The sequence below is a fragment of the Falco biarmicus genome, chromosome 9, assembly GCF_023638135.1.
Source record: "Falco biarmicus isolate bFalBia1 chromosome 9, bFalBia1.pri, whole genome shotgun sequence".
NCBI lineage: Eukaryota > Metazoa > Chordata > Aves > Falconiformes > Falconidae > Falco > Falco biarmicus.
This window is the reverse complement of record NC_079296.1, coordinates 6,679,496-6,691,600: the sequence shown is the minus strand read 5'-3', so window position 1 is coordinate 6,691,600 and position 12,105 is coordinate 6,679,496. Positions and strand designations below refer to the sequence as shown.

Here is a 12,105-nt window from a genome sequence, read left to right as displayed (position 1 = left end):
TTGATACATCCCTTCCTGTGTTCTGGTGGATAACCGTGCTTGGTGGCTTCCAGGGGTGCCTCAGCTGGTGTTGCCATGCCCGCAGCCAGGCTGGCAGTAAGAAGAAATGAAAACCAGAGGGTTTGATGCACACCTGATGGTGACCACAGAGACAGCCATGGCAAACCCCTGGCATCACTCCGGCATTTAAAAAGAGGCTAAGGTGAGATCCTAAGTAGTGCAGAGATCTTGTTCTGATCCTCTGCAATGGAGTGAATACTCCTTCCTATTCTTTCTGGGTCTTAGATTGCTTAATTAAGACCAAAAAAAAAGGTTTTTTGAAAATAAAAGATAAGCAAGGTCACAACACAAATCCTTAACAGCAGTTACAGCAATTAGCGGTGCTAAGACACACAGCAGAACAGCACAACCTCTTTATCTATCCCCATTCGAACCTGATCATTGGCTTTTTCCCCCTTGTCTGGGCAGAATTCAACCAAAATCTGCCAGAAGAATTGGAAGCCCTACAAACACAGAGAGCCTGGGTCACCCCAGCTTATCCAGCAAATAGGATGCGGTTCCCCATCTGGGAACAACTGGATCAGCGGAGGATGCTGTGGTGCACAAGAGCCTGCCACGGGTAGCAGGCTGCCTTCTCTGCCAGAAGAACAGAGGTGCTCACGACCTCAGCGATCAGATTAGGGAAGTGTTTGCTGATAAGCGCTCCCTTCCTTAGAAAGATGTTTTGCATTCGTGGGTGACAGCACTGAGAGCAGCAGGATTCTGCGTGTTCAGGGGCATCTCCTGTCATCTGTGTCACCGCTGCTCTCCTCCCTCCTGCGCTTTCCAGAGAAATCCTACAAAAACAGACCTCCAACCACACCTGCCTTCGGAAACCCACCTGTAGGCACAATTTTTGCCCTTTTCGCTAATGAGACTGCTGGGATGCCTCAGGCCAAAATGAGCCATAGGTAGAGGCTGGCATTAGGGCTGCTGGGAGCCCCATTCCCCAGATGAAACAGCAGTACGCTAGAAGCTATTCTGAAGGCGTATCTGACGGCACTCAGCATCAGGATGTGCCAAGGCACTGAAGCAGTGTCAAGCTCCAAGCTGCGTTTGTTTTACTCATGCAAACCCACTGAAATCAATGAATTTACTCAGGCGAGACTGCTGCTGGTACACACACACCCCTGTGCCGCTGCTGCACCAGCCCGTAGCCCTTCACGCTGGTCCGCCAGGCTGCATCGCGGCAGGAACAGCTCTTCCCTGCCAACACTGCCCCGGTTTTGGTGCTCCATCACCCAAACCAGTATTGCTCAAGGGTGCTGTGTGCACTCCTCTAGTTTCAGACCCAAACTGAGCTGCTCTGGCAGCCAGGGCTGATCCCACCTCAGCCTCTGTGCAAAGCCAGAGCCCATCTGTGCTGCAGGGAATTTCCCCCTAGGTATCAGGCCAAAATTCCCACTGGACGCAGGGTGCAGCCTGGTCCCCATCCACCCAGGCAGCTTGGCATCAGTACCTGCTTACCTGGCTGCCTCTGCCAGGGAGGGGGAAGAGGCTTGAATGGTGGGTGGACAAAGGCAAATGAGGAGCGTGTTGGTATGAGGGTCATTTCAAAGGCTCAGCTTGGGGAGTGAGGAGAGTAGGTTTTAATTTTTGGCATTGCCAAGTACACAGATTGCCACTCGAATGGTGCTTGTGCACCACTTACTGACCCGAGGCTCAAGTCCAGCAGCTCCCAAAACACAGGTCGTTTCTGATCCCAGCTGAGGACTCCACAGTAACAAATAAATATGCAGCTCTGACTGAACTGTGGTGCTAAACTATGGAATTTGGGGTCACAGTCCACACAAGTGCTTGGGAGCAGCTGCCTCTGATGAGACACCCTAAAGCTGGAGGCTTCTGCTGGCAGCAGTTCACAAAGCAGCGGCTGCCAGGGACAAAACTGATTTAAAGTACCATCAAAACCAAACACAAAACCTAAGTTACTGCACTGCTAAAGCACATGAATCAGTCTCTAGGGCTCACGGGTACAGACCAATAATCCACCTACAGAAAAGGCGAGGTGCTGCACAAGAGTCACCTTCCCACCAGGAGCAGTCTGGGACACCAAGCGGGGGTGAAGAAAGACCCACAGCAGTGGTGATGGTGTGACCCTGGGACCATCCTGGACCCAATCAAAACCACCCCCCCTGCCAGGACTCACGACATCAGCTGGAATGAGGATGCAGAATTATGGCTGAGCTTTGCTTTACTGTGCCAATGGCTATTTTATGTGTGTTGTGCTCATCCTGGTTTTCCCAGTGCCCCAGCCCAGCTCCTGCACTGGAAGGAGCAACCAATGCCAAAGGGCACGGATAGAGAGCAGAGGCTTTGTTAGCCATACTCTTGCTTTTAACCTGGAGAAAACTGCTTACTGCATTTGACTAGTGTGGTTGCTCCCCAGCTCTTTGCCCCTGGATGCAAAGGTCTGCCCTGTACCCTACCCACAAGCTCTTTTTGGGGTTGACCCAGAGGAAATTGCTATTGCAAGATGAGCAGTATTTTAGGGCTCCCCACAGTCCCACTTTGCACACAGAAAAGGACTGAAGCCTTCAGCCAAAAAGGAGAAAAACATGGGTACTCACTCTCTCCCCAGGGTCACCCATTAAGCCCACAGGTCCAGTTGGTCCTGGAGGTCCTGGAAGGCCCTAGCATAGAAAAGACAGAAAAAACCATATAAGCTGCTAAAGGAAAATGTGTTATTATTTGTAACATATTTGTAGAAGCAGGAAAAGAATTAGAGCTTTCTGTTTATTTTTGCACCAGAAAGCCGACCCCAAAGCGGTCTGTGCACATGCGTGGCATATGGAAGCAATAGAGCCCAGGAACAGCTGTGTGCTGAGCCCTGCCATGTGCACTCAGCACCCCAGAGCCACGCACATCCTTCCCTGCAAGGTACAGACAAAGTGCCACTTACTGCTGGGCCTTCGGGACCGGGCGGACCTTCCACCAGCATGCCCTGAGCAAGAGGAAGAAAAAAAGGTGATTAGCCAGGAGCATCCTCAAAGTCACTTTGATTACAGAGCTGGAAAGCCCAATGCTTTATCCGTTCTCAAATATTTCAGGTCTTGCTGCTAGGTCTAGGCATCCCAGAGCTGAAGGGCTTCCAGTCCCTCTAGATGACATCTCCTGTGTCCCTGTTCCCAAAGGCACAAAGGGCACTGCCCATCAAAAAGCCAAATACCATTTATTTGAATTGCACAGGGCACAGCAAAACAGTCCTTCCCCCAGCACCAAGCCCACCCTTGTCCCAGCGCAGGGTCCCCTTCCCAAACACAACCCTTCTGCCTTAGCTCCTGGCCAAAGAGCAAATCCTGGGGTAGGTCCAGCCTTGATGGTGCCCAAGCAGGAGAAGAGCTCATCTTCAGGAAGAAGCTGTTTCTAGACCCAAGCAACTTTAAAAAAAAAGTTAATAATCAAATTGCAAGGGTTTCTTTTTTAAATTACTTTCCCAGCAGACTGCATGCTGTGATTTACTTTGTGTACCTAGGAAATCACTGTGTGGGCAAAATGGTAGAATAATGTTATTCCATGCCTTTTAATCTAAATATTTTGTCATAACTTTAAATCAAGTCTATCATGTACTCACTAGAACTAAGCTGCTTTTTTTTTTCTTCCTCCTCATGGGTATGTAAGAGGCAGGAAAGAATTCTCCCAATAAAATAAAATTTGCCCATGGCAAATGCTTTCCAGAAGGCATCAGCACGGATCTGTTGGGAAAAGCCCCACAGCGAGAACTACCCTTTTAACTCTGGAGCAGTGACCACGCCCCCAGCAGCACCCAGGTAAAGCCAAAGCAATCCCAGTGCTTCCCAGTTCTTCCATAGCAAACAGGGACATCTATCCTGTGAGATGAAATCAGCCCGTGAAAATCTGTAGACAAGCAGCTGGCTCGTATGGGAGAAGCCTGGAGGAAGCCAGTGCCAGGACTGGTCCCGGGTCATCCTTAGCCGTTCTCCTGGGCTCAGGCTCTGGTGCTAAAAGCCTCAGCTGACCCCACGGCAGCAGACAGGGCTGAACTGAACAAAACTGAAATATCTAAAGGAAAATCCAGGCGGTCCTGCCCCAAAAGTAAAACATGCTGCCGTGACCATCCCTGCTTCCATTAGTGGGATGCGTGTTTCTGCACTGCTAATGCGTGGCCAGCACTACTTTCTGTCTTTCCCCAGTGTCCACACTACTCATTACCACCTCATTTACAATCTGGCTTCCACTTTGTTTGGATGTGTTAGGGGAAATTTTTTGGTGCTGTCATCACCGAAGCACCTGCGCGGTTGTTCTTCACCAGTAAAGAATTTAGGCCACAGACTTCACCCCATGCCCATTTGACAGCGGTTTGCTGCCTGCCTGCCTGCCTGCCACAGAGCCGCTGCTCTCTTCTGAGGTGGGGAGGAATTAGGGGTCGACCCTACATGACATCCCTCCAACCTGCCCCAAATATGAGCTGTTTGCTGTTGGAGCCTACCAAGAAGCAGTGAGCTATGCTGATGGAGGTGTCCCCCAGGACACCCACTAAGCACCGGCTCCCTCTTCAGACACATGATGAGGACATCGCACAGGAAAACCCAGAGCTCCCAGCAAACCTCTCCCCTGTGTGCTGGCTCCATCCTTGTTGAGACCAACCCACGGGACATTTTCGCATGGGTGTTGTGGCTGGGCTGGTGCAGAGAGCCAGAGCCCACACAGGTCTCCCCAGGACACTCCTGGGCTGCTGGGTGCCATGCTCTGAGCACGCACAGCACCACGGCTCCACTGCCCATGGCCAGCTGCAGAGGCTCCTCCACACGGGGGAAGAGGTTGGGGTAATTAGCCAGTTTGCAATGCAAACATCCTTGGCATCTTCCCATATTTATCTGTTGGTTTATGTTGAGCTCTAGCTTTAGGGACAGCTGGAGATTCTCCTTGGCAAGAAATCTCCACTGTTTATATGACTGCTCATCAACAGGAGCAATGGAAACGTGGGAGGGTTCTGGGACCAGGACCGGTGGGGAGATGCCACTGAGAGCAATCACCTTGGGGTAGCAAGCAAACCATGGATTTAGGACTGTCCAGGGGGTGAAACAGGGTGCTTCTTCTAGTCAATCAACACCCAGGTGCTACCCACAAGCAAAGCCAGTATCACAGAAACAGCCCAAAAGCTAACTGCAATGCACAGAGGTGCTGTGCAAGGGCTGACCACCACCCCGCACACCCCGCCCCCCAAAGGCAGGCACGAGCACCAGGGCCCCCGTCAAAGGGTCTTTGAGGAGGCAAAGGCAGCCTGGTGGCTCCAGAGCTGGGATGCAGGGTGTCCCAGCCAACCCCAGCTGCATCCTCCTTGCCCTGCTCCTGTGCTGCCCCGCTGCCTCCAGCAAGTGTCAGCACAGAGCAAGGATTGAAGGACAGACGGTTTGAACGAAAAGGAGAGAAAATCCAGCAGAATGACTTCTGCATTTGGTTTTTATTCCCCCTTTGCTGCAGCTCCCATTAAAAAAAAAAAAAAAAAAAAAAAAAGCAGCACAGCAAATCTGAATTTCTCTCTGCTGAAGAAGAACCGCACGGAGAGGAAAAAGGCGGCATTTGGTCTTGTTTACTTTCTGGCAAAAGCTATACATGCTCCAGTGTTTTGAAATAGCAAAGGCAGCCAAATTCTTTCTGGATGATTAAACTTAACTATTTTGTTCGCTTTGTAGCATTTCAGATTGGTTCTGGCCACGGCAGGCTGGGTTTCTGCCATTGTCTTTGTGGGGTTCGCCTGCCCTCCGCCCTTCCCACACCTCCAACAAGCAAATCTCTCACTCTTCCTTTTGTTTGCAGAGCGGGAGCAAGACACAGAAAGGAAGAGAAGGAAGGAAAGGTTGGAAATGCCTTTGTAAGGTGCTCATTCAGGCCTTTCAAGCCCTAGTGCTGCACCCCAGCTCTCCCTGCCCCCCACCCCGCCCCTGCTATCTGCAAAAGCGTCAGGGCAAAGAAGGGAAGGAAGGAAGAATTAAAAGAAAAATAATGGCTTCCAAGTGATGGGAAGTGCTGCTGCGATGCTGGGCGCCACGCTGGCCCTCTGCCAAGGAAAATTAGGTTAATTGAGTTGCTGGTGTGCAGTGAGCGTGCGCTCAGCCCTTCGGGGACAAGGCTCAGGGAAGGTGGTTGCAAGGACCTGAAGCCCCATTTCCAGCCCGGGGAGGAGCGGGCATGGGACCCTCAGCATCCTGCCACGCCATGAGGGACAGACACATGGCCATGGACCAACAGCCTCTTGCTCTGCTCAGCGGGCACCTTGGAGCCAACAGCAGCCGTCCCCCACCACCAGGGAAGCTGGGGAGCGGCTCCATCCTCACCTCAGGGGGTGTTCAGTTGGGCACCCAGGTTTTTTTGCAGACTGCAAAGGCCACAGGCAGTTTATAACTGTTCTTTAATAAGAAAAACCACCTCAGAAACCAGCTAGGGCAGAATCATAAAGAAAGCAAGCGCCAGATTCCACTCCGGGGATGACACAGGGTTTCTTCTGTAAGTGGAAAGCTGGTGGGACACTGGAGCAGGCGCAGGAGCAAACCTCTTCTCCCCTGCAGCTGTGTGCAGGGAGAACCCTTTTATTTCCACAGAGATGAACCCATTAGTTGCACAATTAAAGCCAGCCCCAAGCTGCAAGCTCAGGTCAGGATATGACCTGGCCGCTGCCTGTGGGTGCTCGTGGGAGCAGCATCGCTGCTGAGCCAGGGGCGCTTCAAAACCTCTGGAGAGGTGAGACATGCCCTCTCTGCCGAAATGCTTCGGTTCTAAAAGGCCTAGGTTTTATTTGGTAAATGAGAGATTTCATGGGAAATTTTGCACTTCCTTCATAATTTAGGTCACTTCTTGAAGTTTTAAAAAAATAATAATTACAGTATTTTAATATTAAAAGTTTTTAAATGAACCAAGGAATTCTTCCATGGGAAATTTTCCTCCCAGCTGTACCACTGAGAGCACCACACCATACCAAACATACCCCTTGTACCTTTTATCTTGGGGGGGGGGTGTGTGTGTGTGCAAAAAAACCCCCAACAAACCCCCAAAAAAGGAAAAAAACACTGAAAAAACAGATGGTCCTTACCGGCTCAATAATTGCAGGCTCCCCCTTCTGTCCTTTCTCACCCCGTGGGCCACCGATCTGTAGCAAACAAGGGTGAGACAAAGCCAGACCGTTAAAGAGGACATCAGCATCACCACTTCCAGCAGGAACTGGAGGTTCTGGGACAACTTCTGCAACCAAAGCGCTGCTGATGCTCGGGTGGGAAAGAAACAGGGCACCTCCTCCTCGCCCCGTGCAAAACACACGTGTTGCAGGTGGCTGAATCCAAGCGAGATGCTCTCACGGGTTTTGGCATTGCTCATCTCTATGCTACAAACCATGGGAAGACAAACACTTTGAATGAGGCTTACCCTCGATGGAAAATTAACTCTTACCCCTTCGTATATGGTGTCCTGGTTAGCAGGCATGCCAGGGCCAATATCAGGAGACACTGTTCGGTCGTAATAGTTATCGTAATAATTCCCATCGTATTCTTTTATTGTTTCCTCGGTGAAATCTTTATCCAGGTCATCTCCTCCTTGAGCAGCCTGGAAGCAGAAGAGCAGCAAGATGTCAGGCTGCAAATCTCTCTAGGCTGCACACTTCAGAAATATAAAGGGTGCGGTTTTTGCAAAGTGAGGATGCTTTATAATAATAGGTACAAATAAAAAGCATAAGATAAGTTAAATTCTGGAGATTTTAGGTCTCCAGTGGCCTCTAAGGGTCTTCTCCAATAGCATCCAAGAAGGATGGGAGAATCTTTACGTCAAAGTGTACAGCCTGGCTTTTCCTGGAATTTCTCTGTTGACCCCTGAAACAACACTGTGAGTGTAAAAGTTTGAGCAAAGAAAAGAAAACACAGCACAAAGCATCAGCTCATGTCAGGAGGGTACCCCACAAACACCGAAGGCCTGAAGAAAGAGGGAATGGAAGTTTCAGACTCCAAGCCCTACCCATCTCTCACAGGCTCAATACTGGAGACACTGCATTATTAAGCTTAAAAAGTCACACTTCCAGTTCTTTTAAAATGCACATCAGAAATGCAATGTGTCATTATGAGTATCCGATTACAGGAAGAAATGTGGAAAAATCCGAGTTCGCTTCTACGAAAACCTCCTGTTTGTTTAGTCTGGGATCCAATTTATGATTGTGCTTGTCCAAAGAGCAGACGAAGAAAGTTTTTACAGACTTGAGGCATTAATCCCTGAACCCTTTCTGAATCCTTGCAGCAACAGATGCTACAGACCACAAGCAAGGACATCGAGACAAGTATCAGAATTTCCTTGCCTCTCTCCATACCCCTCTGTTTTCTGCAGCCTGCCAGGCAACCGTCTCCTGGCATCCTTCACTCCGACCAGCACCGTAAAGAACAACATGTGCTAATGATTTTTTTGTTGTTGTTTCTGTCCCATCCAGGTAATGATCCATAAGTGGACTTATTTCCAGTGCTTCCCAGAGATATTATCTCCTCACCACTATGAATTCAAAGTCACTCAAACGCCACCACCACTTCCAGACTTTGTTTCTGTGCCAAAACTGCTCAGAACCCATAAGCATGAGCATCTGCACTTAAATTCAAGAGGTTTTAAAGTAAAACTAAGCCTAGTGCTAAGGCAATCATCACACTGCTACCCCATCTTCTTTTACCTCTGCAAATACCAGCTGGTCTTTGCAGAAATTATGGTTTGGTAATTACTCAGTCAGAAAACTTGGAAAGTTAGCATTATTTTGTCTTTGTACCGTTCAAACAGATCTATCACACGTATCTTTTATCCTCTTCAAAATCTTTCATCTTGGTTTGCACTTTGAAACCTTAAAATCTGTTTATCTTGCTAGAAAGGCTTTTGAGGATAACATAGCAAGCTTTCTTCAAATTGCATTTCTTGAAATTAATGTCAAAAATGTCTGGTTTGATATTTTGATTAAAGGGCCCCAAGTCAATATGCATGGACAGATATGGTATTTTGAATAACTGGGCAGAGGGGGAGGAAAGTTCTCCATGCTGAGATTTGCAAGTGCTTTGGAGAAAAACCAAACCAAAAGCCTAAAAATAATCTCCTTAACAATGCTGTTAAGGCAACCTGCATCAGAAAACAGTCCACAAAGAAAAGAGGAGGTCCAAAAATCAGTGTGCAAAGCACTGTGACTCTCCTTTGCTGGTAACAGCTTCATTTAAATCACCTTTTACTCTTCCCTTCTGAGAAGCAATGCAGATACGAAGCCCTGGTATATGCATCTGGACAAGTAAAGCAAACTGCCTGATGAATAGCAGGCAATGAACAAAATATATCTGTCCCCAGCTCCTCTTGTTCATGGGAGTATTGCTGCCTACTAAATCTTGGAATTGCTTCACTGGCATTTATCACACAGTTATTAGCCATAATGAAACCCAAGCCCAGGAGAGTTCAGTGAGTACACCTACCTCCAAAACCTCTCACACAGGCTCCACAAAGTTTCACTTGTGTGAAACTAAATCCCCTTTTAATTCCCGTTGTAGCAATTAAAAGTCTTCCCAAAATATAGACGGGCAAACTTCAGCAGCGACAGGCACATCCCAATCTTGTGACAGCTCCGTGAAGGGGTGCTAAAAGTGCACCAGACCAACATTGTCCTGCTTGACCCCACAACCCACAGGGAGCAGCGCTGGGCTGCTGGGGGGATGCTCAGTGTCCCAGCCCACCTCTGCCCTCCCACACACCTGTATCCTTTGCAACAGCGTGGGGGCTCTGGCTGCCTTCCCAGTGGCTGGCAGAAACCCGGGACCCCTTGAAATTATGCCACACTTACTCATGACCATAAGCACTACTTTGCTTCCTAAACTAGCCAAAGAACTGATGAGATTGGTTTATTTTTTACCTTTTTTTAAGAGCAACTACACTTCTCCAACCACTTTAGCAGGCTGTGTTCTCCCCTACTAAAACCCTATTTCCAGTAACAGGCAATTACACACATGAGATCCTGATCCCCACTTTCATATTGCCCATGAAGCAATAAGCAGGGGTCTTAGCTCGCACATCGGAGGTGTAAACCTGAAATACCTCTTGGGTATTTGTCCAGCTGGCTGGCATTTTTGACGAGTCTTCCCTATGTCACGCTGCATTAGCCTTTGCCTTAGTGCATGGGAATCTCCTTCAGCCAGGCAAGTCATGTCCTTTTCTCTGCTCATCAGTCCTTTTCTCTGCTCATCAGCCAACAGATTCCCTGGAGCCTCCTCTTGCACTGGAGCAACCCTGCAGCCCTCCCCTAGACACCCGCTCTCCCGGCGCTGCTGCAGGCGCAGAGTTTGCGCCCTCTCCCCACGAGATGCTTTGCCAAGAAGAGGCTGAGCTCTCACATCGGAAAGCTGCGCCATGTGTTTCCCTGCCTGAACTTTCCTCCTCTTCCATTTCCTTTTCCTAACTACTAAAGTGGCCCTTGAGCCTCTTATTTCCTCTTCCCTTTTTTTTATTTTTTTTTCCTTAAGGTCCTTCTATCCAGTCTTTAATTCCTCTCTCTTAGAAAGTTCAAGCTTGGCCAAAGATTTCTGGCTTTTTGTCAGGAAACAAAAAAGTTTCCCATCCATGGGCTCCCTCTGGTTGGCATTCACTTCCTCAATCCACTGGAGCCTTTTCTGTTCCTCTCTGTGTATCACTTTGGGCTGCTCAACCTCCTCCACCACATTTTTTTTTAATCCCCAGTTGGCTGGGCTCGATCCCCGCCACGCCACCAGCCCTGGGGGTGGCTGGCTCTCCTCCTGCCTCACTCCAGCTGCTCAGCTCTTTGCTTGGACACTTTCCCCGACACCTTTTCAATTCAGGCTCCCAGGTCCAACTCCAAATACGTTGGCCAACTTTCGCCGTCTCTTCCGCCACTCTCCAGTGCCTCCCTAAAAGCCTTGAGTTTTGACAGCCCCACAATTCATTCTCCATTTCAGGAACCACCCCAAACCTCTGGCAATTCCCACCCTACCTCCCAGGAAACATCATCCCACTATCGACTCCCCTTGCTGATGATGCTCCTGGATAACAAATAATTTGCCTCGTCTGGAGCAGTATTTTCCCGCACGGTGAGCTATACCGCATGCAGCCCGGTGACAATTTATTTCAGTCTCATCTAAGGACAAGACCAACACTGACCTATTTGAGCACCAATATAAAAGGCAAGAACTGGGCAAGTCCTTAGAAAAGTCTCAGTGCGATGTATTTCAGTTAAAGCATATTAAAGTGCATGTAACTAAAACTGTAATGGCTCCAACAGAAACGTCAGCTGTGGGATCTGGACTGACCTCTAAGATCTGTGCACAAAACAGAGGGGCTCTCCCTGGGTGTATGCAGTAGTTTGAAATTAAGGGTTTGTCCCAGTGTTGAAATGTTTTTTAAAAAATTACGGTCTGAGAGGTGCTATTCAATGAGAATGACAAAATAAAAAACATTGATGTTCTCCATCCAATCAACATTTAAAGGATTTATATTAACAGCCTTGAAATAAAATGTTTTAACTTAGATTTTAACATTCACCCTCATTTTTCTTTTTGTTAGACAAGCACTTCACACAGGGAAATTCAGATGTCAGTATGAACAGATTTTTCCAGGGGAATAATCCTTAACCAGATTCTAAATGTCTGTGTTCCGCACCCTGAAATATCTGGAGTGAAAATATTTTACAAGAGACTTCCTCTTCCAAGAGCTGCCCAAACCACTTACAGATTTACCATATGGATGATCACATCTCCTTTGCTCTCAGGGCTATGACATACCAGGATTAATAAAAAACAAAGAGAAAGGAAAAAACACTCATTAAAATTACATCGGTCTCATTGTAGGTGATGACAGTACTCGTGGGGAGTTCAGCTTCCACGGCGTTTTCAGTGAGTCCACCCTGGGGGTCCACTTCTTCGTTGTAGTTGACATCTTCATAGGGGAGAGGCGTGAAGTACTCTTCATTAATGGTTTCATAGTTGTACTCATCCACAAGCGGGTCATCCACTGTAGCATCCTCTTTCGCCTGCTTGCCAGGGTCCCCTCCATCAGGTGATGGTGTGGGGGCAGGGTAGTCCTATTGCAGAAATCAAATGCCAGAAT

General features: G+C 48.5%; 1 protein-coding gene across 2 annotated transcripts in view; it reads right to left on the bottom strand.

Moving 5' to 3' along the window:
* COL5A1 (collagen type V alpha 1 chain) overlaps positions 1-12,105 on the bottom strand; it is a 160,400-nt gene that overhangs the window by 73,349 nt on the left and 74,946 nt on the right. For both annotated transcript variants that reach the window (XM_056351721.1, XM_056351722.1), the window contains exons 7-11: positions 11,831-12,079; positions 7,441-7,593; positions 7,088-7,144; positions 2,939-2,980; positions 2,607-2,669 (exon numbers count right to left, since the gene is read on the bottom strand). In XM_056351721.1, coding sequence (XP_056207696.1) covers positions 2,607-2,669; positions 2,939-2,980; positions 7,088-7,144; positions 7,441-7,593; positions 11,831-12,079 — 564 coding nt within the window. The remainder of the gene's footprint in view (positions 1-2,606; positions 2,670-2,938; positions 2,981-7,087; positions 7,145-7,440; positions 7,594-11,830; positions 12,080-12,105) is intronic.